The sequence below is a fragment of the Passer domesticus genome, chromosome 20 (genome assembly GCF_036417665.1).
Source record: "Passer domesticus isolate bPasDom1 chromosome 20, bPasDom1.hap1, whole genome shotgun sequence".
NCBI lineage: Eukaryota > Metazoa > Chordata > Aves > Passeriformes > Passeridae > Passer > Passer domesticus.
Genome location: NC_087493.1, coordinates 1,953,588 through 1,976,209, shown reverse-complemented (window position 1 = coordinate 1,976,209; position 22,622 = coordinate 1,953,588). Strand labels below are relative to the sequence as shown.

The window sequence follows — 22,622 nt, the reverse complement described above, 5'->3', positions numbered from 1 at the left end:
TGAACCTCCCAGGAATTCCTGTCTCCTACTAGAGGCAGGCCAGGCTGCAGAGCAGCCCCTGGGGAGCACAGGGCAGGCTCCTGGGCTGGGCTCAGGGGGGAGCTCAGGGCTTGGCTGACACAGCTCAGGCTCCAGGCTGAGTTCTGGGGTCACTCAGAAGGGATCCACGTGGAGAAAGCGAAAATGGAAGGGAGGAAACCCTGACTTGGCATCAGCTCCCTGTGGCACGGGACAGGATCATGCATTTTTCATCAGGAGGAGAAGGGGAAGGAGGGAACTAATTGCTGCAAGGGGAGGGGGGGATGGCAAGGCAGAGATGCAAGGGAATATTTTAGTGCTGAGGAGAGTGAAGCTGCTGGTTTTGGCAGAGGCAGGAGCAGAGAGCCTGGACTGCTGCCAGGCTGCAGCTACAGGAGAGGCTTCCCCGACTCCTGCTCAACCCCAGGATCCTCCCAGAGCCTCCCCAGTGTCAGCACTTTGTGTTCCTCACACAGAACCAGCCCCTGGACAGCAGCACAGTGACCCTGCACGGGCCAGCCTGCTGCTCTGCCTCTGCTGCCCAGCTCCTGGAGGGAGCCAGGGCCACAGAGCCCCTCCTGAACCCCTCCCTGCTGGGAGGAAACCCAGCAGCCCTGACACCTCCTCCTCTTCCTCAGGGAATAAACTGCTCCTCTGGAGTAGGAACGCAGCGTGACCCAGCCAGGCTGCAGGCTTGGTGTGCAAGTTCAGACTAACAGAAATATTCTGTTTGCAAGGAGCTGCTGCCTGTGCCCCCCCAGCAGCATCCACAGCACTTCCCCCTCCTCCCCTCCCACTCCCACCATGTGCTGCTGGAGTGAGCGAGTGAAACAGCACAAAGAAACCCAAACCCACCATTTCAGAGTGGTTTGTTTTTTTTTGGTGTTTTCTGTAAAGCTCAGCCTGCAAACAAGTGAGGCAATGCCAGAGCATGGGAGGGAAGGTGTGAGGGGCACGACAGCACATGGGAATCACACCTGAGCCCCCTGCACACACCTGGGGCTGAGGCACCAGCCTCAGGTGCACCACAGAAAAGGAGCTTTTCCAGAAGAGCTCTGAGATGAATAGTTTTCATTTTCTTTGCTTTCCAAATCCTCTTAGGATGTTAATGAAAATATTGTTAAAAAACTAAACCTGACAATGCTGGATCAACAGCAGGAAAACTTCAGGAATTCAGTGCTATGCTCCATACTGAAGTGCAGGAGAGATACAAAAATAACCCCCAAAGAGGGAAGATCCAACATCCACAGCAATTCAGACATTCTACATGGACTTCCAATTGTGCCTGAATTAATGTGTGCGCCTCTCCTAATAATTTTATAGTGCTCAACTAATTGCACGCACAAACCACTGAGTCAGAGATACCACTCTACAAATTTACCTGCAATTACTTCCCAGCTTCATTATTTATTTGAAAGCCCAGCAAGCAGAGCTCTGGCTGAGGCAGTGCCCTGGGGGCAGGAATACTCACACTGTCCACTGCCAGGATCTTGGCCCAGATGAACACAAGGAGAGGTCTCAGCTCACGGGCTGAGCTTTGCAGGAGCTTCAGCACATAGGGGAAAATGCCAACAGAGAGGGCCTGGAGGGAGAGAACAAATCCTGTCAGTAAAACCCAACCACCCATGGCAGCTGAGCCCCCAGCAGGGCCCAGGATGCAGCATCTACAGACACAGCTGAGCAATCTGGTAGGAAATAATTCCCCTGTTTCCAGCAAAGAGGGGATCCCTGTGTGTTTGTCTGCTGCTATTTTAATCTTGAATGGCACCAGGTACTTCCAGACCCATTTGGTCTATGGAGACCCTGAGTTAATCCAGCACCAGCTTCCTCTCCTCCCTTCCTGGGCTGTTCTATGCTCCATATCCTCACTTCCCTCAGCTCTGCTGGCTGTCCCAGCTAAACACGTCACAGAGTTCAGGAATTCCAGCCTTCCCACTGGAAATTAACAGGTCTCTCCAGGAGGAGGTAAAGCAAACCACTACAAAGTGCCATCACTGAGCTGCTCCACGACCAGCTGGTGCTTCATCTTCATCACTTTTATCATCAAACAGCTCCATTTACGGGAGTGCTTTAAACTGCTCCTGTTTAATTCTTATTTATGCTCCACACTGTGCTGCCACTTTCCAAACTGCAGAATGCAGCTGCTGCTTGCTCAGAAGAGCTTGTAAAATCCAGACACCAAACAGATAAAGGAGGAGAAGAAAATGATACAGCCAGTAAGCTGAAAGAACACATAATAAATACATGTGCTTTTTTTGGCTATTTATTTTCTATGACAAACCTCCTTACCTGCCCCAGATATTTCCTTCTGGTTTGTCCCTTACATTACTTCCCAGTGAACTGTTCCCAAGGAAGTCCCTTTGCTGTGCTGGCAGAACAGGGGGATGGATGTGATGAACACAAACCCGTGTGACATTGCTCCATTGCCCACACACGAGCACACCACCCTGGGCATCTGTCAGAGCTGTGCTGATGCTCCCCAGCTCCCTCCCCTCAGCCCCAGCTGCATCCACCACCCCTGCTGAGGCAGAGGGAGGGAGGCATGGAGCCCACGTGCAGCCCCCACGCACCAGACTGACAGCCCAGGGCCCCAGGTCCAGGAACCTCCCCAGCAGATCCAGCGCTCGCAGCCGGTGCACCTGGCTCAGCAGCACCTGCGGGGCAGAGGGAAGGGTTAATGCCAGGGCCAGCTCCTCCTGGGCCTGCAGGGAAGGGTTACTGCCAGGGCCAGCTCCTCCTGGGCCTGCAGGGCTCAAAGCCTGGTACCCAGCAATGCTCCAGGAATGCTCCTGCTGGATCCCAGCTGCCTTTCCCAGCTCAGCAGCGCCTCCAGGGCAAAGGGAAGGGTTAATGCCAGGGCAAACTCCTCCTGGGCCTGCAGGGCACAGGGAAGGGGTTACTGGGCAGGGCAAACTCCTCCTGGGCCTGCAGGGCACAAAGCCTGGTACCCAAGAATGCTCCAGAAATGCTCCTGCTGGAGCAATCCCTAGGGATCCCAGCTGCCTTTCCCAGCTCAGCAGCACCTCCAGGGCACAGGGAAGGGGTTACTGCCAGGGCCAGCTCCTCCTGGGCCTGCAGGGCTCAAAGCCTGGTACCCAGGAATGCTCCAGGAATGCTCCTGCTGGAGCAATCCCTAAGGATCCCAGCTGCCTTTCCCAGCCCAGCTCCTGGTGGCTCCTGCAGCAGGACCCAAAGGACAGTGCCAGCCCAGCCTCCCTCTGCTCCCAAAGCTCAGGAGCACAGGAAGAGGCTTTGCTTTCCTTGGCAAATCAATATCACAGACTTAAGAGGGAGCAAAAGGTCATGTTGGTCGTTAATAAAAATCTCATTAAAATGGAGTCTGACAACGCTAATGAGGTGGTGCTTTACTGGCTTATACCTACCCTGGTGTGAAATATTAACAGATAGACTTGCAGTTCTTAATCTCCTTAACAGATGTAAGATATTGGAATGCAACATTTAATCCTCAGTTTAAATTGAGGAACATCCTTCAGCATGGATCTCAGGGAAAGAGACTCCTTGATTTACCTCCCCAATTCCATCCCCTCCTCAGTGTGTTTGCATGCTGCATATTGAAATTAGATTATTTTTCATCTTTAATATTGAAGAATAACTAAATTACTTGGCTCACATCTCACACTCTGGATGACTGGTACTGGGTACTGAGGTGGTGCAGGAAAAGTCCAGAAGAAAGCAGGAGGATATGATAATTACTGGTGTGGGTTCACTCTGAATATCAGAGCTCAGATCTCAGAACAGGTCATAAGAGAGAGGATTTTGGTCATCCTGCCCTAGTTGGCACCAGCCTGTTCCATCAACCAGCCCAGGAATAACAGGGGCAGCTGTTTGGGATTATAGCAGGAGCTGAGAGCAGGGCAGGTGAGGCTGGAGCAGGGCTGGGACAGCAGCAGGAGCTGGCAGGGGCAGGAGGCACAGACATGGCCCAGCTGGGACCCTCCAGCCTGCAGAGAAACCAAGGGACTCCAAACTCTGTCAAGGAAGGGAGCTAACTGGAAAGACTGTCTGGGTGAAGATGAACCCCCAGCTCCACACTTTGCCCTCTCACAGCACGTTCCCCCAGAGCAGTCTGGGTCTGACTGGAAAAGCTCTGGTTTGCTTTGTCCCCCCCGCAAACAAAGCCCTCGGTCTGGCAGGATTTCCCATTCCCAGCTCCCCAGTGGGTCTGCACAACACCCTGAGCCCAGCTGAGACATATTGCAGAGCCTGGGCTGAGGATGGGGGCAGCTCCTTGATTCCTTTATTGCATGATTCCTGCTGGTGAGTGCTGGAGGTGCTCACGTGCCACCCACGCACGCAGCCCTGCGTCACCGCGCGCGTCCTCGCCGTCCCCAGGCAGAACATGGGGAGTTAATTACATCCACACACGCAAATGAGGGACGAGCCAGGACACAGGGGGATCACTGGCATGTCACAGTCCATATTTTAGCAGGCATATTTTAATCCTCACAAAGGCAGGATGAAGTCAGGTCTGCAGTGAGCTGTGCACAGACCCCACAGCGTGACTGTCACAGGGATCCGGGCTGGCCAGGCTGTGTGTGCTGCTGCTCTCTGATGGCTTCTCCCCCAGAGAGGGTCTGAAACTCCCTCCCTTCCTGCCTTGGATCAGCTGGGCTTGGATTCTCAGGATGCTCAACCCATCTTATTCCACTGTACAATTAGTGTGCTATAATTATAACAACAATTACGCTGTCCCAGCTCAAATTTGCTCCAGGCAGGAACACAGGTTCCTTTGCCAGGTGACCCCTCAGTTCCACTGCAGTCACGCTCCTGCAGAGCCTGCTGCTGCCAAACAATCCACTGGAAAGCAGCAAAGTTGGAGCTGGAGCAAAATCCTGCCTGCTTCCATGGCAGTGACAGAGACAAACCACACATCTGCTTATCCACCTCATCTCTCAAGGCTTGGGAGACTCAGGAAATTAAAATCTGCTCTTGCAGAGATGGATGGTGCTGTCAGTCACAGACCCAGCTGACAGGGAAGGGGAGTCTCCTCACAGATCCCTGTACAAGGAACATTCCTCTGAAAGAAAGGCTTTAAATTGTGCTGCCCACAGGTCCCTGGCTGGGGTTTGTATTTCTGTCAGCACAAACTGCAGGGGAGGGGAGGCCAGAGCAGCTCCAGATGACAGCTGCAATCCTGGCCCTGCCATAGAACATCACCTGAAACACTGAGTTCTGCTTCCCCTGGATTTTCTCCCCTTCCAACACCAGAGCTCTGCCTGTCTGAGCAGTGTCTGCAGAGCCCCCCACCCTCCAGGCCTGCAGAGCCCTGGCTCTGTGCTCCCGCAGCAAGGCTCCAGCCCCACGTTAAAGGGAGCACTTCCCAGGCTGTACCAGATGGATAAAAGACATTTCCAAACGATTTATGCTGCAGTAACTTCCACTTTCTGAAAATGGGAAGATAAAAGTCTCTGTCTGACAGAGCTGGGCCACAGAGGAGATGCCAGAGGAGGGACAATGAAGATGTGCTGCTCTGAGAGAGGCAGCAGAGCCAGACATGGACCAGAGCCACAGGATGGGCAGGAAAAGCACTTTGGGTTCATCCTCGTGGGTCTGGTGAACTCACAACCAGCTCTCATTTATCCTGGAGAAGCCCCTGGTATTTGTGTTCCCAAAGGCCACTGGGTTGGCTGAGGGGGCAGGAGAGACATGGACATATGGCAGGGGCAGGGAGAGACAGGGACACCCCTGGGATGGGCAGGGAGAGACAAGGACACCCCTGGGACAGGCAGGGACACTCCTGGGACAGGCAGGGAGAGACAGAGACACCCCTGGGACAGGCAGGGACACTCCTGGGACAGGCAGGGAGAGACAGGGACACCCCTGGGATAGGTAGGGAGAGACAGGGACACCCCTGGGACAGGCAGGGAGAGACAAGGACACCCCTGGGACAGGCAGGGACACTCCTGGGATGGACAGGGAGAGGCAGGGACATCCCTAGGATGGACATCCCAGGACACCCCTGGGATGGACAGGGACACCCCTGGCACGGGCAGGGAGAGGCAGGGACATCCCTGGCACAGGCAGGGAGAGGCAGGGACACCCCTGGCACAGGCAGGGACACCCCTGGGATGGACAGGGAGTGACAGGGACCCCCCCTGGCATGGGCAGAAACACCCCTGGCAGGGGCAGGGAGTGACAGGGACCCCCCTGGCACGCACAGGGACCCCAGCCCCAGCACTGACCTGCAGCACGATGGGCAGCTGCTCCGGGGGGTTGCGGTTCTCCACGCCCATGGTCAGCCACACCTGGAAGGCCGTGAGCTGCTCGGCGAAGAAGGGGCTGTGCTGGGGGAGCAGAGTGGGAATGCAGCATGGGTCAAACACCATGCAGGAGTTCTGACACCTGTGCACCTCACTGTTTCCCGAAGCTGTGCTTTGTAACTGATACTTGTTTGCTTCGGGTTTTCTAAATGCACAAAAAATTCCCAAAGACTGAGCAGACACACATCCCTTTAAATGTGTTGGGAAAAACAGGAGGGAAGAGTAGAGAAAGAGGAAAAGCGAGCACAAAAGGTCCTGGGGAAGCGTGGCTGCTCTCTCCCCAGCAGCAGATGGAGCAGCAGAGGATTTATCTGCTCTGCAGAGGCCGTTTCACTCCTGCAGCAGCACTCGGAGCTGCCTCTGCCCCATCCACACAGCCCAGGTGCAATGAAACAATGAAAACAAATTCCTCGTTTCATCCATCACCCTGAGGGTATGGTGCAAAGTCGGGGTGAGAATGCACTGACCAAAGCACACAGCAGCTTCCAGGTAGGAATCCACAGAGAAACAGGAATCAGTGGGGAAGGAGGCAGGGAAAAGATGGAGAAGGGAGAGGCACCCAGCCCAAATCCATCCCTGTAGGAACATGGGAGCCCCCAGCAGGTCCCTGTGCCTCACCCAGGTGCTCCCCAGCCCTGCCAGGCTGACAGTGGCCACAGTGACCACAGGGACTGTCCCTTCCCTGCTCCCTGGCCAGCACCAGCCAACCCCCACCCAGGCTGGAATCTGGCTGCACTCTGGCTCCCAGCCCCAGCTGCACACTGAGGCTAAACCTGCCTCCATTCCAGCCCAAATCCACAAAAAACCCCATTTGTCAGGCCTGAAAACCAGCCTGTAAATTGTTCCCAGCCTAGCCTGAATCGATCTCCAGCTGAGAATGGCCACTCTTCTTCGTGACCTCCTGCCTCATCCCCAGCAAGTCTGTGCCTCTTCCCACCCCAAAACACTCAGAAATCTCCTGAATTTCAGCTCACTTGACAGAGAATGCCCAGCTGAGGGTTAACACTAATAAAAAAGCCTCCAATGACATTGTTAGAGACTGAAAGTAAAAATGAACGTAAGCCAGGAGAAGAAAAGTAGTATTTTTTACGTTCTAAAGCAGAGCACAGAGTGAGGAAGGCAAAGGTGGGAGGATAAAGGCCTGAGGGCATCCTGATCAACCCCCAGCCTGGCAGGAGCCCACAGTTCTCCTCCTGCACTCAGGGCTTTGGAGGCAACCGGCAATTACAGTCAGAAAACCTTGGGAAGTTTGGTAATATAAATAAACTGCAAGAATGCTACTGAAAATTAGAGAAATCAGGGTGGAACAGGAACCTGAACTTGTACAGTAATTGTTATTTAAAGGTTTCACTTCATGAAATGTCAAAGGAATATCAAGAAAAATCCTTTTCTGAATAAAGGAATTTAAACTAAATATAGTAATAAAATTTTTACTTTTCTGCTGAGATTAAATAAAGCAGAGAAAACCCCAGTAACTCCTGTTAACAACACTGAGCTTAAGAGAACACTCTGGACATACCCTCAAACTCTATTTTATATTTGAAAAGAACTCTAATAAGAGATAATTTTCACATTTAGGCCTTTAATTTCAAAAATTGTGCTGCACGTTGGGCCCCTTTGGGTAACAGCACCTGGTCAAGTTTGAGTGCTGTGGAATATTCTGAGCCAGGTCTCAGACACTGCCAGGAGCTTCCTGCTCACCCCCACCTGGGGGTGGATCATGCAGCAGGGGAGGGCTTAAACTTGATTTTAGTCTGTTCCTCTAAGGGAGGATCACAGAATTCCAGAATGGTTGGGCTTGCAAGGGACCATAAAGCCCATCCTGTGCCACCCCTGTGCCAGGGTGCTCCAACCTCCAGGGATCCAGGGGCAGCCACAGCTTCTCTGGGCACCCTGTGCCAGCCATTTACAGTTTTTCCCAACCACAAAGCCCCAAACTGCACCAGCAGAAGTGGTGAGCTGGTGTCAGAGGGTGGATGGAGCTGGGCCCACGTGCCAGGACAGCCCCCAACTCACCCTGAAGGCAGTTCCCTCCTCGATGATGGTGGGCAGCTGGGAGAGGCAAATGTCAACAGCGAGGTCCCAGGCTTGCCTGCAGGAAGGGAGGGAGGGAAGAGAAGGCATTACAGGTTATCCCTAAGGAGCAGCACAGGAAACTGAAATTCTGGCCATCCAGGAATGTGAACAGTGTTGGCTGGCTTAGGAGTGCTCAACATTCCCTGTTTCCAGGGAGAAATGCAAAAAACACCTAAAGAAATTTCTGCAGCACTGGAGAATGTCAGCCCCAGGGCCTTTGAGGTACATTTTACTATGCAGGAGAATGGTTCAGAGACCAGAGACAACTGCTCTGATTTTGGCTGCCCACAAAAGGATTCTGAGGGTCACTCACTGCAGCAGCACACGGAGAAGATGCTGAGCTCTTCACAGTAATTTTAGGTAAGCAGCATTAATACTGCTACAAAAATGCCCAAAGCAGCCCTGTGAGGTCAGATCTCAAAGGGTTTAAGTGTTATCAAAAAGAACAAACAAAAAATTTAAAAAGAGATTGGAGTAGATTAAAATGAAATCTCTTTTTGACGCTTCTAAAATCAGGCTGTTGGAAACCACCAGAGCCACACAGCCAACATCACCCAAACCATTCAAACCTCTGCCAGCCTTCCCAACCTTCCAAAACAAAAACCAGCAGGAAACCTTAACCCTCCTGCTCTCCACAACCAAGGGCTGTTGATTAATGTCAGCAGTGGAAGAGGCTCTGCTCAAGCCAAATACTTCAAATGCTTCTCATCCATTCCAGAGCAGCCCTGAAATGATTCTCCAGCCCTTCCAAACTACCCAAAGTGCTGCTTCTGCTGTGTCTGTGGAAAACACAAATCCTCCCAGCCCATGGGACACCAGCAACCAAAGTAAAACTTCTCTACATCCAACCAGTGGAACAGCTGCTCCCTCCTCAGAGCCTCAGGGTTACACACAGGTTACACACAGGTTACTCACTGCGTTGGCTGAACAGACAATGGCATTAAACTCGCATTACAATAATTACAAGATTCAAACCAAGCCACAAACAAATAGGAAAGGACTGAAGCCTGGAGGGTAGGGAGAGGAGGAGCAGGGAGAACACTGTCACCGTGCTGGTGACACTGATGGCTGGGAGGAGGAGCAGTGATTGACAGCTTTAATACCCCAGAGGGAACGGGAAGGGTGGGCACGCCGTGGATGTGCTGCCTAAATCCCATCACACAAACAAGAGATAAATTTGGGAGCAGCAGGGACCCAGGATGGGAGGAGCTGCATCCCACCAGTGATTTATGACAGCCAGAGATCAGAGCAGCCCCTCAGCAGAGGCTGCTGTCTGCAAAGTGCTCTGCAAGATTTGTTTTCACTGCATTTGGGACACAAAGGGCTCCACATCTTTCTTTCCTCCCTCCTCACTGCTCTCTCCCAATACCTCCAGCCCTCCACCCCGACAATGACACAGTGATGTATCCACAGGGTGACAACCCTGTGAAACACCCCAGGGCTTCAACTGAGTTATGCTATGAAAGAAGGTGTTAAAGAGGATTATTTTTTAATATTACCTTGAACTAATTGCACAAAGTTAAAAGCTCTCCTTAGCAGGAAGATTGACTCAGTTTAAAAAAGGGATTTTGCTTTTCCCAAAGCCAAGGCAGCACCACAACAGGAATGGTCTGTGGAGGGACCCCACCTCAGTCCAGCACCCTTTCACTACACCAGGACTGTCTGAATGTTCAATAATTTAACACAAACTCATCAGCTACCTCTTTGTTTCCCAGAGGTGCTGCAAAGTTTGGACTCAAGCAAAGAACAGAAGGCAGAGTCCCAGCCCTGCTCAGGGACTGGTTCATTGCCCAAAGCCACGAACTGCCAGGCAGTGGAATCCCCCAGGAACACTGAGGGAGCAGAAACTCAGCCCAGCCAGAGCCTGTCTGGCTGCACCCACGGGTACCCATTAGCTGGCAGCTCATGGAGGCTGATTTTCTTACAAATTTTTGGGCTGACTCAATATCTAATGCTTTTAACTCTGTCCTTTTTTTTTTTAATAATGTATTCTTGACGTCTTTTGACGCTCTCTTTTCCCCTGGGAGTGGTGGGTATTACCTGGCACCACCCAGGTACCAGGAACAGGAGTGTCCCTGCCTGGAGGAGCAGCTGGAGGGAGGCTGAAGCCACCCCTCAGTCCTGGGGCAGCTCCTCCTTCTGAACCCCATTTCTGGAGCCATTAAATAATTCCCAGCCCATCGGGTCTGCTGGCCAAGACATTCCCCATTAGTTCTGGCAGCCCAGTGCCAGCCATGCCCTGTGTGACACGTCCCCAGGTCCCAGCCCCAGCTCACCTGTGTGGCAGCCACCCTGTCACCTCCCTAAGCTGCTTTAGGGCACAGCTGGGAAGCTGCTCAGACACAGCTATTTTTATAAACGAGTTATTGCTATGAATATTTGGTACAGTCTGAAATCCTTTTCTTCTCCCAGCACATCCCCATGCTCCAGCCACAACTCAGGGCACAGGCTTTGCTATTTCTGTCCCACATCAAAGTCTCCTAGTCCAATAATGGGACTTGGAGATGGTAAGACAAACACACAGACACAAAAAAATATCTGGTTACAGTGTAATCTGAACTAATCTAATCCTTCAAACGTCAAACAGCTCCGAATGCCTCTTCCAACAATCACTTTGTTCTTGCAGAGCCCTGAGGGTTTGGGTGCAGCTCCAGGAGCCTCATTTCCCTGAGGGATGGCTGGGCAGCCCTGATCCATCCTGCTCCACCTGTAATTGCCTTGCTGCATGATGGTTTTGTTTCCAGCCCCAATCTCCAGCTCCAGTATTTGCAGTACATTATGACTCCTTTCAACCCAAATTTCATGGCCTGCAAACACACCACGGTGTTTCTATTAGGGATGGGTTGTAGCTCTTCCAAAGCATAATTAAGGCACTTGGGGTTTAATATATGACCTGTGTTAGGAAATATTTCCAAACACATTATTAGGTCTTTTCAGAGGCCGTGAATAAAAGCAGCTGGCAGCAGCAGTAATGCACAAACCCTAATCCATCACAGCAGAGATCAAGGTGCTGACAGAGCTCTGTGCTCAGGCACAATAGACAGAGGCACTCGCAGCTGAACAGCACAGCCAATCAATGGATATTAATATTAATGTTAATATTAATCCTGCATTAGAGCTCTGCCTGCAGCAGCCAGGACCTGCAGTGAGAGGCAGCACACAGACAGGGGAAGGGGCTGAGCAGGCAGAACTCAGCAAGCCAAGAAAAGCAGGAAAAGCAGAAATAACGTGTCAGATTGTGTCCAAGGGGCACGGCCACAGAGATCAGCTGTCCTGACTCCAAAGCACATTGCCCTGCTTGGTGAAGGGAGGAGACTGACAGCTCCTGGGTCAAATATCCCTCCAAAAATGGAAATTCTCACTTTTCCTCAAGTCCCAGCTAAAAAGGGTACTGTGATCTCCCAAATGAAATGCCCAGAACACGAACTTGGAAGGTTGAGTTTTAAAAAAGGCAGAGCAGCTCCCATCTCCAGCAGCCTCAGCACCTGTGTTACACCTGTGCCAGATCCCAGCTCAGAGCCAGCCCAGAGGCACCTGGAGAGCTCTGCACAGATGGGGTAAGCAAAGGAGACAGTGCACAGGTTGATTTTGTGCCCCAGAAGGGGCAGTGGGAATCATCCAGGAGGTAAAATTGATGCTCAAGGGTGAGGGACTGTTTTGAGGGCTGTTCCCACCACGTGCAGATCTTGTCACAGCAGCCAGACTTGCTCCCCAAAATACTGCCTGGGGATCAAAATTCTGGAAAAAATCTGGATAAAACACCCATCAGAAAACTCTGCTGGATCAGAGCCACAGACCTTGGTTGCACAGGAGCCCCACAACCCCCTGGCTGGAGCTTCATCCTTTCCAGAACCCTGTGGCCAACTGCCCTGCCCTCATCCATCACCCAGCTCATCCAAAATGTAAAATGGGTCTGCAGGTTTCAGAAAAGGCATCCATTAGAAATTCCTGACTGAAAGGTGATAGACAAGTAATTATTTTTAGAAAATATTACAACGAGCCCTAAATTAGTTTCTAAATCTGTCCTTACTAGAAGTTCCTAATAACCACTGAGCCACCTTGGACAAAAGTGGAATTTTCCCCTTTGCTGGATTTGCTGCAAACTGCACGTTTTTTGGAGGGCACTGAATAAAGTGTGTCAATTCCCTGCTCCTTGCTCTCTACCTCACCAGTGTTTAGGATTCACGTGGAAAAGAGCTCTTTGTGTCCTGTTCTTATGGAAGTTCTTCTGGTAAATCCTAAAAAGCAGCAGCAAAGGTGCTGTGCCCTGAGGGGCTTCACAAAGGTGTCTCCAGCACCATCCTGCAGCTTCCCAAAGGAATTTCCAGCACCACAATATGAGCCAAGAAAATGTGTTTCTAGACCCCATTGTGCTGCCATGTGAGTCTGAGAGAGATAAAAAGTGGGATCCAGGAGCTTCCAGTTTCATTCCTGTGGCTCATGGATGGCAACACCAACTCCAAGACAAGCCATATTCCCATAGGAAACCAGAAACACAGGCTTTTAATAGGCTGGCAATAAGAATGAATTATGTCCCTATAAGGAACAGAAAATATAGATTTTTAATATGCTGGCAAAAAAGCAAGCCGTAAATAACTCCAGAAATTTACTGGTTTAATTTTGAAACTCCTGCACCACCATGTCCCACCCTCCTGCACTTGCAGCTGATGGCTGGAGCTCTGCCACGTCCAGCAGCAGCTCAGAGTCACCAGGGGTGGCTTTTCCTGCTCTGCCCTCAGCAGTGTCCCAGCCCTGGACACTGACAGAACAGCTCATCCCATTCCCAAATACCCAGAGCAGTTTTCCTCAGGAGCTGCTGATCCAAAGCACTCAGGGTCATTGTCTGCCACGTCCCAGCACTCCGAATGTTCAGCTGCTGGCAGCTCCAGCCAAAGGCCCCCCAGTTTCCTCCAGGATTTTCAATAATTAAAGAAGCTCTGTGGGATCTGCAAATGCCTCCTCAGTGTTTGCCTGCACCTGCAAAGGCTCCTGGGGCTCCCTGCTGCCAGCCTGGCCCCATTCCCTGCAGAAACCATGCCATGGAATCATGGAATGTTTCTGTTGGAAGGGACTTAAAGCTCAGCTGATGCCACAGGCAGGGACAGCTGCCACTGTCCCAGGCTGCTCTGAGAATCTGAGCTCCTCAGTGCTGCTGTCAGTGCTACACTCATTCATCATCACCCTCTCTGCTCACCTTCCTGCACATTTTTATGGAGCAAACCCATTAAAAAGCTTCTGGAAGTGCAGGCTGAGCCCCCTGAGCTGCCTTCACCTGTCACCCTCAGCCTTTGGCAAGGCTCTGCTCTGTCCCCCAGGAGCCCCTCAGTGTCACTGCCCCCCTCTTCTTGGCCCCGTTTGGTGCTGCTTTATTAACCACAGTGAGAAGAAAATAAAAGCCAGGATTTTTGTTATTACTGTTATTATTATTATTTTTACTGTAATTGTTCGTGGGACATTGGTTTGATAGGCAGAACTGCATTTAAGAGCTTTTTGATAACTGTGCCTCCTCCATTTCCATTAATCATCCTAAAAGCAACAGTAAAAGTAGAGCAACTCTACAGCAGGAATTTCTTCTACTGCAGCAACACAAGGATCTTGCCCACCCCACACAATCCCTGGGGAAAACAAAGGCAGCAGATGACCCATTTCTGTGCTGTTTGGAGTGAAAGCTGCCAGGGCTGGAGGGGAGCTCCTGCAGCACAGAATTACAGGATCATTGTGAGTGCCCAGAGCAGGAGCAGCTTTGGGGAGGAGCTTTAGGCTGCCACAGGCTGTTCCACCCTGATCCACTGGCTGACCTGCCACATTCACATTCTCTGAAAAATCCCTTTGCCCAGGATTTCTCTCCTGGGAAGCTGAGAAGCTTCAGAGAAAAAGGAAAACAATTCTTCTCTCATTTGCTTCTCCTGTGTTTTGCTCCTTTGGAATGTGGTTGGAGATTGTTCACCCACAGGTGATTGTTCCATTGGGTTCTGCTGTGAGTTGTTTTCACTCTTTGGCCAATCAGGGCCAGGCTGTGTCAGACTCTGGAGAGAGTCACCAGTTTTCATTATTATCTTTTCAGCACTCTGTAAGTGTCCTTTCTGTATTCTTTGGTATAGTTTAGTATTCTTTAATATAATATAGATCATAAAATAATAAATCAGCCTTCAGAGAACATGGATGAGATTCATCATTCTTCCCTTGTCTGGGGGCAATGCAAATACAATACTGACCCTGGGAAGCACTGCAGAGATCCACGTGGAACCATGGCACAGCTTGGGCTGGAGGGGACCCCAAAGTGTCACCTCCCCACCATGGGACACCTGCCACCATCCCAGGCCCCTGGGGACACCTGCAGGGAGCCTGGGGCTCCCAGCACTCACCACATGGCGTGCATGTAGGTGGGGGGCAGCCTGGGGCTGCTGACGGGGGTGCAGTTGTAGGACCTCATGATCCTCTCTGCCAGCAGAAAGTTCCGGAACAAGCTGGCCACCAGCAGGTCCTGCCGGAAGAGCTTCTGGAAAAGATCTGCCAAGAGAGTGCAGGAGTCAGCACAGGCACACTGCAGCACCTCAGGCAGCACATAAAAAGGGCTTATGACATAAAACCACGTTAACATTTTGTTCTGCAGAGACCCGATGACAACCAGGAAAGAGAAATTCTGCCTGCAGAGCTCCCTCAGACACCATGGCTACTCCATTCTACATTAACACAGCCACACACTTCCTACCTTGGGCTTTTTTTTGCCTTTTCTGGATCAAATCCCCCTTTTGGTGTCTCATTTCAGCTCATCCTGACTAAGTTTTTGGAAAATTACTGAGGGAGAACAGGACCTCTGTGTACTGTTTAATCAAGAACTATCCATCTGTTAACTGGCAGTGTGATGTGCTCATGAGAAGCCAAAATGAATCCTAAAAGATAGCAAATGTGCTCTCGTCTACACGGCAGAGAAGAATTGATGCTGTGTGAGCATTAGGAAAAGCAGGGTTGGAGAACTGTTTACAAATTTGGCTGCTTGTGCTCCAGAAGTACCAATTCAGAGCACAACAGGGGTAGAGAAATGAGGGATGAAGTTACTCATGGGAAACAAAACTGCCTTACCAGCAAAGAGGGGGAAAAAAGCCTTTATTCATGCTACTAACCAAGGCTGGAAGAAAACAGATTGCTCTGTACAAATACAGTAAGAAAGAGAATTATTCAAGCTGCAACAATTGCGTTAGCACAGAAAAACCCTTTCTGGGTTCTAATGATCAGGTCTCTGCAATGCTCTGGTAAAAAGAACAAATAAAAAACAAACTAGCTTTCAGCTCCATCCTGATCTGTTCCTCCAATTCCAGGGTTTAATTTTCTCCTCATTTCAGCATCTCATGGATCTGACTCCTCACCCCCTCCCTGCCCCAGCCTCACCTCTGGGCAGGACGTTCCAGGCAATGGTGTCTGTGATGGCTGTGAAGATCCAGTTCAGCTCCCCCAGGGGGGTTCTCCTGTCATTCAGCCTCCCAGGAATCCTACAAGTAGGAAAATAAAACCCTTAATACAACCCCTGTTATTTTGCCTTTCTCCTCATAAGGAAGTATCAGCAACAGGATGAGGAAGTTTCAGAAACATGCAGCAACCTGCAAAGACATCCTGTGGATTTATTCCTAATTTAACCCAGTTGCCTTTCTGTAGCAGGTTTTTAAATATCAGAAGTATCAGCACCAACACAGGAAACCTTTCTATGGCCACTGACTCCTCTGACACATGCAGCAGCACCATTTCCTTGTGTAAATACAGTTCTAAACCAGCTAGAAATTAACATCTTATGAAAAATTCCTGTCTGTCTTGGTATCAGAGGAAAAGTACACATCTCTGAAGCAGTGTTTGCTAATGGATCCCCCGCAGCGAGCAGGGGAACACGAGGCCACAGAGGCTCTGCTGAGGATTCCCTGTCAATATTTGCATTGCAGAACACCCTCTGCAGCAGAGCACAGCTCCCCAAGCCAGGGGGCTTCCCTGGGATCCATGGGGATCCTTGCTGAGCTTCCCCAGCCAGCCAGACACTCCCCTTGCAGCGTGTGATGGCAACTTTCACAGCAGGCTTTAGTCTCCAGGAGGAATTTCCCCATGGAAAAGGTGCTCAGGCCTTGGCAGGGGCTGCCCAGGAAGGTTTGGAGTGCCCATCCCTGCAGGTGTCCAGGGAAGGGCTGGATGTGGCACTCTGGGCTGGGATCAGGCACAGCTGGGGCTCGGTGATCTCAGAGATCCCTCCCAGCCTCAGAGGCTCTGTGTGAAAGCTGCTGGCCTGGCCAGAGCTGCTCAGACAGGAGCCACAGAGCTCCTGTGCCCAGAGAGGTGCCCATCTCCAGCCCCAGGGCTGATCCAGGTGTGCCATGCCTGGGCTGGGGATCCTGGGCAAACTCTGAGGAAGACAAAGGCAGGGAGGCTGTGCTGCAGAGGATGTGAGCCCAGCGTTGCCATGAAAACCATGCCTGGGAGCAGCAGCCTCCCTCTGCACTCACCACAGGCTGTGCCTGCCCTGCCTGAGCCCTTGTGACAGAGGGGACAAAGGAGCCACCCCAGCACAGCCCCCTGAGTGAGTGCAGAGGGAAACTCCTGCTGGCCCCAGCAGTCCCCAGGGCTCTGGGGCACAGCAGCCCCTGACAGCAGGGCCAGGAGCACCCAGGAGACACAGAAATCACCTCTGACACCTGCACTGACATTTCCACAAGAAAACCAAGGGGCTGCAACTGCCAAAGCCAGGTGCAAAGGCAAACAATGAATTATCACCTTCCACTATAAATAATAAACAGATATGAAAACATGAGCAATTTCCAGCCCCTGACATTTGATAATGCTTCAAGTGGAAACAAACATTAATTTCAGTCTCACATTTGTTATTTGTGGTGACTTTTATGGATGTGGTGCTGGTGCATGACAGCCTGGGGCGGGCTCTGCTCCTGCCACAGCAGCACCTTCCCCATGTGGTGACATCCAGAGGGGCCCTTTGTCACCAGCCCTGACACCAGGGACCAGAGGGACCAGCTCCTCTGCAGGGACAGAGACACAGAGCTGGGGCCCAGGCACAGCCATTTCCTCAGGCTGCCACAGACTCTTCTGAGCAGCAGGAACAGCTCTCAAAGCGTTGTTTGCTTTCCCCTTCTCAGGGATTTTTCCTCCTTCTGCACTATGGACCCCACCTGAAAATGCCAGGAATGCCATGCACCATTCCTGGTGCCCTGAGAGGGGGATTTTGGGAGAGGGAGCCCAAGGCAGGAACAGAGTTTAAAGCATCCTTGTACATCCCCAGTTCTTGGCACCCAGTTTTGGATTCCCATTACCATGGATTTATTCCCATAAACCATTCCTTAGTTTCTTTCCAAACTTTTTGAAAGCAGAACAAAGCCCAGCTCATGTCATTCAGCAGCCACACCTCCAGCACAGATGATCTGAAGCCTTGGGATCAAACAGAAAAGTGCCCCCAAGGCAGGAGAAACATGGACAGAGATGCTGCCAACAAAAGTCTCATCAGGTGGCAGCCAGAAGTTCCCAAATTCCCAACACTCCACCAAAATTCCTTTATATTTTGCTGTCTGGGTAGAGCAAAGATCTTTATTTCTAAGCTAAGGCATTGTTTTGGCTTCATCTCAGAAGATCTTTGATGTAAATGCACATCAGGATCCACCCCACGTTCCCTCATCAGGACATGGGCTGAGCCTGGATAATTGGAAATTGGAGCCCTTCAGAGAAGGTGCAGCTTCATTTAGCCTCAAAGTCTGCAGCTTAATTGCAATATAAAGTCCTTCCCCAGTTTTAAAGACAACTGAATTATAAATTACAATATACACATAGGCAATCCAGGAATTATTCCAGCTCTGTCTCGAGACTGTAATAAAAATCTGTGTTTTCTATAATTGATATAAGGAGCAGAGGAAGATGATGAGGTTTAAATATTTGATATCCACAGGAAGATGCTGCTGGCACACACGTGTGCTGTGGCACAGCACAGACCAAGAGCCTGAACAAAAACTCATTTCTGCCAGGAAACCTTTATTCAAAGATTTAAGATTCAAGTGCTCTGTGAGGCTGAGTCAGAGCTGCCTCAGACCTTCAGTGACCTCACCACGTCTCTGATTAGAGAGACTCTTGTAGCAATTGTTAATTAATTAACATACCACAGCCGTTGTTTATGCAGTGGCCTGAGGTGGCCTGTGTCTCCTCCTCACCCCCAAACCTGTGCACACCTCTGGCACTCAGCCCCAGGAAGGTTTCCTTCCTGCTTCCCATCTCCTCGAGGCCACAAGAAACCCAAAGCCCAGCACATTTCCCCCAGAGCTTTCAGAGGAAGCAACACCCAGTGGTGAATCCTTGCCCTGAAAACCCCTGACACCTCCTCTGAGAGACAGGGTTTGTCTCTGCTCTGTCAGTTATAAACTGTATTTTTATTTTGGTCCAATGAGTGTCCCTGAAACACAGCTTTATACAAATTATCACTCCCTCTCCCCAGCTGAAAGGAGACAATCAATTTTTCCCATATAAAATTAACACAATTAAAAAATCCCAACACTGCTGATGAACCTGGCTAACCCAACACACCTCTGTGGAAGGGCTGGCAGCACTGAGAGGCTTTTTGAACTCAGCTGATTGCAAACATGCAAAAATGGCACAGGAAATGGGAGCTGCTGTGATCTCACCCCATTACTGATCAGGTGCCCTTGGCAGCTCTGCTCCCCCTCACTGAACCCCAGGGAGCTCTGGGAACACCTTCCTGGTAAGAATTTACACTTACACCCAGGCTTCTGCTCTCCTGACCCCTTTCAGGACACACCAGCACACATAAAACTTGACTTACTTCTCTATTAAATCCAGCGTGACTCCTGGCACCAGCCTGACACTCTTCTGCATGCAGAACCTGGGGAGAGACAGTAAAATAGAGCACACTAATTGAGTGTTTAATGAGCAGGCTCTGTGGAGAGGATGCAGGAGGAGGGCTCTTTATTGCACTGTTTCTGCTTTTAAAATGCTGTTTGGGTAGGGAACTTCAGCAGGGTGTGATCAGAGCCAAACGAGGCCCTCAGCATTTGTCACCCATTTGTCACCCTCGTGATTCTGGGGCCATTTCCATGCCAGGTGTCACAACTGGGCCATTGTACCTGTCAGGGTGACAAGTGTTCCAGCACACCGTGGAGGGGGAAAAGGACTGCCAGCATCCAGCACAGCCTCTGGGGAGCAGCAGGGAGGGTTTGCTGCTGGAATAATGACCAGCCTTGCCTGGGCTTCCCTGGGAGAGCTGGCATGGGAAGGCAGAGGGAGGGACGGGAGGAACGTCAGGTTCAGACACTTCCACCTCCGTTATTTCATTAAAAAAACTGCTGACTCCATTTCCTCAGCCTTACAAATCCCACTACTCCAGGAACAGCAGCCCTGGAAATGCAGTCCTGTCAGCAGTGCCTGGAAAATCCCCAGAGCTGCTAAAGCAGAGTGTGTGGGAAGGGGGAGCTGCCCCCTCCTGCAGCCCTCCCGGGAGCACAGGGCAGCAGTGGGAACGCAGCTCCAGGATGGAAACCCAGCAAATCCAGCTCGGAATGACTTCCTCTGACAGCTCCACATCCCCAGCCCAGTGCCCCAGCCCCTCAGGAACCCACTTGCTGCTGTTGAGGAGGAATTCACCCCTCAGTGCATCTCAGCTGACATTTGCCCTGACTCTGGGGACACCAAGGGCTCAGCTGCCCAGCAGTCCCATCTCCCCTCACCAGAGCCACATTAGCCATGTCCAAAGGGTTTCTCCCCAGATCCAGGGGAGAACAATTACTTATCAAAAACAAGACATGCAGAGCTCACTGCTGAGATCCTGAGCACTGCTCCACTTTCCCTGTGGCATCCCCTGCCTGAGGGGCATCCATTGAAGCCCAGGACTGGGACAGGCTCTGGAAAGCTCATGGTCCCCAGGCTGCTCTCCTGATGTGTGCGTCATCCAGCAGAAAGAGAAGCCATAAAGAAGCCAGGAGCCTGCAGTGGGATCCCTGTGCAATCTGCTGAAATATAAAATCCTTACGACAGTGCATTACAGAGCCATGCAGGGAAATTCCCTCCTAAACAGCCCCAGGCAGACTCAGGCTGGCAGAACCAGGTCCCTGGCACGAGGCTGGAGAGTTTAACCCTTCTGGTGGTGCCTGGAAGGCCCAAAGGAGCAGTACAGCTCTGCACTGCAGGGTGACATCTGCTGCCTCCAAAGCAAGGTGGCTTTGGAAATGTCTCAGGCCAGCTTGGACAGAGCTTGGAGCACCCTGGGACAGTGGAAGGTCCTAATATTCCCAGATTAAAGATAAAGGGAAGGCCTCAAAGACCAGGTTGGACAGGATTTGGAGCACCCTGGGACAGTGGGAGGCGTCCCTGCCCATGGCAGGGGGTGGCACTGGATGGGTTTTCAGGTCCCTCCCAACTCAAACCCAGAAACACAGGAAATGGTGCTCAGTATCATGGGAATAGTTTGAAACCCAGATTAGTTTGTCTAAACCAATGTGGGACAGAGGACTGGCTGAGCTGACCCCAAAATCTCAAGCAGAAATGCAAAATGAATACATTAGGGAAAACCCCACAAAACACCTTAAACAGAGCAGCAGCAGGCACAGCTCTGCTCCTTTCCCATTCCCTTCCCATGCTGGCTGTGCCTTCTGGAGGACAAAGTGCACATTTCAAACCCCCCAGGCTGAGCAGCTCCCCAGCATTCTGCTCCTTTGGGGGTTTTGCAGCCCTTTCCAGGATCCCTACCCCTCTGTATGGACAGGATTTCACAGTCCCAAGGCCCTGAAGCCAGCTGAGTGTGTGGCTGCAGCCCGTTTGCACCTTCCAGGAGCGATGGCACAGCAGGCACATGAGTCAGCCCTGAGCTCAGCCTCCGGGGGAGCTGCCTGTGCTTTGAGCCCTTGAGGCACCGGGATCTGCGTAAAGCAGGGCTCCAAACACTCCTCAACACCCCTGCCTGCCTCCCGGCAGCCAGATCTGTCAGGATTAACAATCCCTGCAGCTTAGCTCCCAGCCTGCCTCACCCGGAGCTTTATATAGCCACAGATCTGTCTGGAACACGTCAGCCACTACACACAAGGACAATCAGCATCCACACGGCCAAGGCACACTCCAGGGCCCTGGAGCTGCAGCCTGGCACCAGGAGTTCCATGCCCCACATCCCCAGGGCTTGGCTGACCTGTGCTTCTCTTCCCAGCATCAGTTTCACTTCCCTGGAATCAGACAGAAACAGCTGCAGCCCCAGCTGATGAGGGATTTTGTCCTTCAGTGACTTTGCTACAGAGAACAACATGGGATGGGTAAACGTTTATCCAAGCTCTCATTTCCCCATAAATTCCCTATATGAAACCTCATTAGAGTGCCAGACTGGAACTGCACAAATGTTGTATTTCAAAAGCAGTTCCACAGGGTTCTGGGTCAGCTTTAGGAAAAGGGCTGAGATGAAGGAAAAGGGAAGTTTTAATGGCAAAGGTCTCTGTGTTGATTTTTGGTTAACAGCTTTAGGACATCAACACAGCTTGGATCAAACTCTCAGAATGCAGCAGAGGGTCTGGTTTTGCATTTGTTGTGTTTAACATCAGTAAAAACCAATGATCCACAGCAGCTCTTATTATTTACAGGAATGCATGGATAAAACCACACCTGCAACAATGCCAATCAACTGGGAACACCAAGGAGCATAACCTTCATCAGAGAACAAAATTCCTGAGAGTGCAGTAAACACCACACAATCACTGGACTGGAAATGGGAGGAAATTCTTCACTTTTCAGGAGCTCCCTTGGCACCTTCCAGCATCAGCCAGCCGAGGCTGAGGTGTTTAAACCCTTCCCCTGAGCAGTATTACACACACCTTTCCTGTCAAACACCCTGAGACACAGCTCAGAGAATCTCCCATGCTCGTGCAGGTGCAGCCTGTGGAGAACCTGCCCTGCTCAGCCCCTCAGCCACGTTCCCATGGAGATGAGGAACAGGAAATTCCTGAACAGATCACAGTATCCAAAAAAAAAACCTTTCTTAGCATATCTAACGAACAAAACCCACCAAAAAACCTCTCCTACAGAATTTCACATACCCAAACCAGAGCCTGGCCACAGGAACTCGCTCAGTTTGCTGCTAATGTGAAACAGAAAGAGTTTAAAGAATTGTGATTTATTACAAATATCCCCAAAGGGCAGTGAGTAACTCTTGGAGCTGTGGTGACAATTTCTCACCACCACCTGCAATGTCTGTGGGCTTCTGCCTGTTCAAAGCCCATCCAG

General features: G+C 51.2%; 1 protein-coding gene across 2 annotated transcripts in view; it reads right to left on the bottom strand.

Annotated features, from left to right (window-relative positions):
- Window positions 1-22,622, bottom strand: part of RPTOR (regulatory associated protein of MTOR complex 1) — a 101,226-nt gene that overhangs the window by 44,844 nt on the left and 33,760 nt on the right. For both annotated transcript variants that reach the window (XM_064395898.1, XM_064395899.1), the window contains exons 7-13: window positions 19,189-19,248; window positions 15,765-15,865; window positions 14,741-14,885; window positions 8,316-8,391; window positions 6,222-6,323; window positions 2,589-2,672; window positions 1,490-1,600 (exon numbers count right to left, since the gene is read on the bottom strand). In XM_064395898.1, coding sequence (XP_064251968.1) covers window positions 1,490-1,600; window positions 2,589-2,672; window positions 6,222-6,323; window positions 8,316-8,391; window positions 14,741-14,885; window positions 15,765-15,865; window positions 19,189-19,248 — 679 coding nt within the window. The remainder of the gene's footprint in view (window positions 1-1,489; window positions 1,601-2,588; window positions 2,673-6,221; window positions 6,324-8,315; window positions 8,392-14,740; window positions 14,886-15,764; window positions 15,866-19,188; window positions 19,249-22,622) is intronic.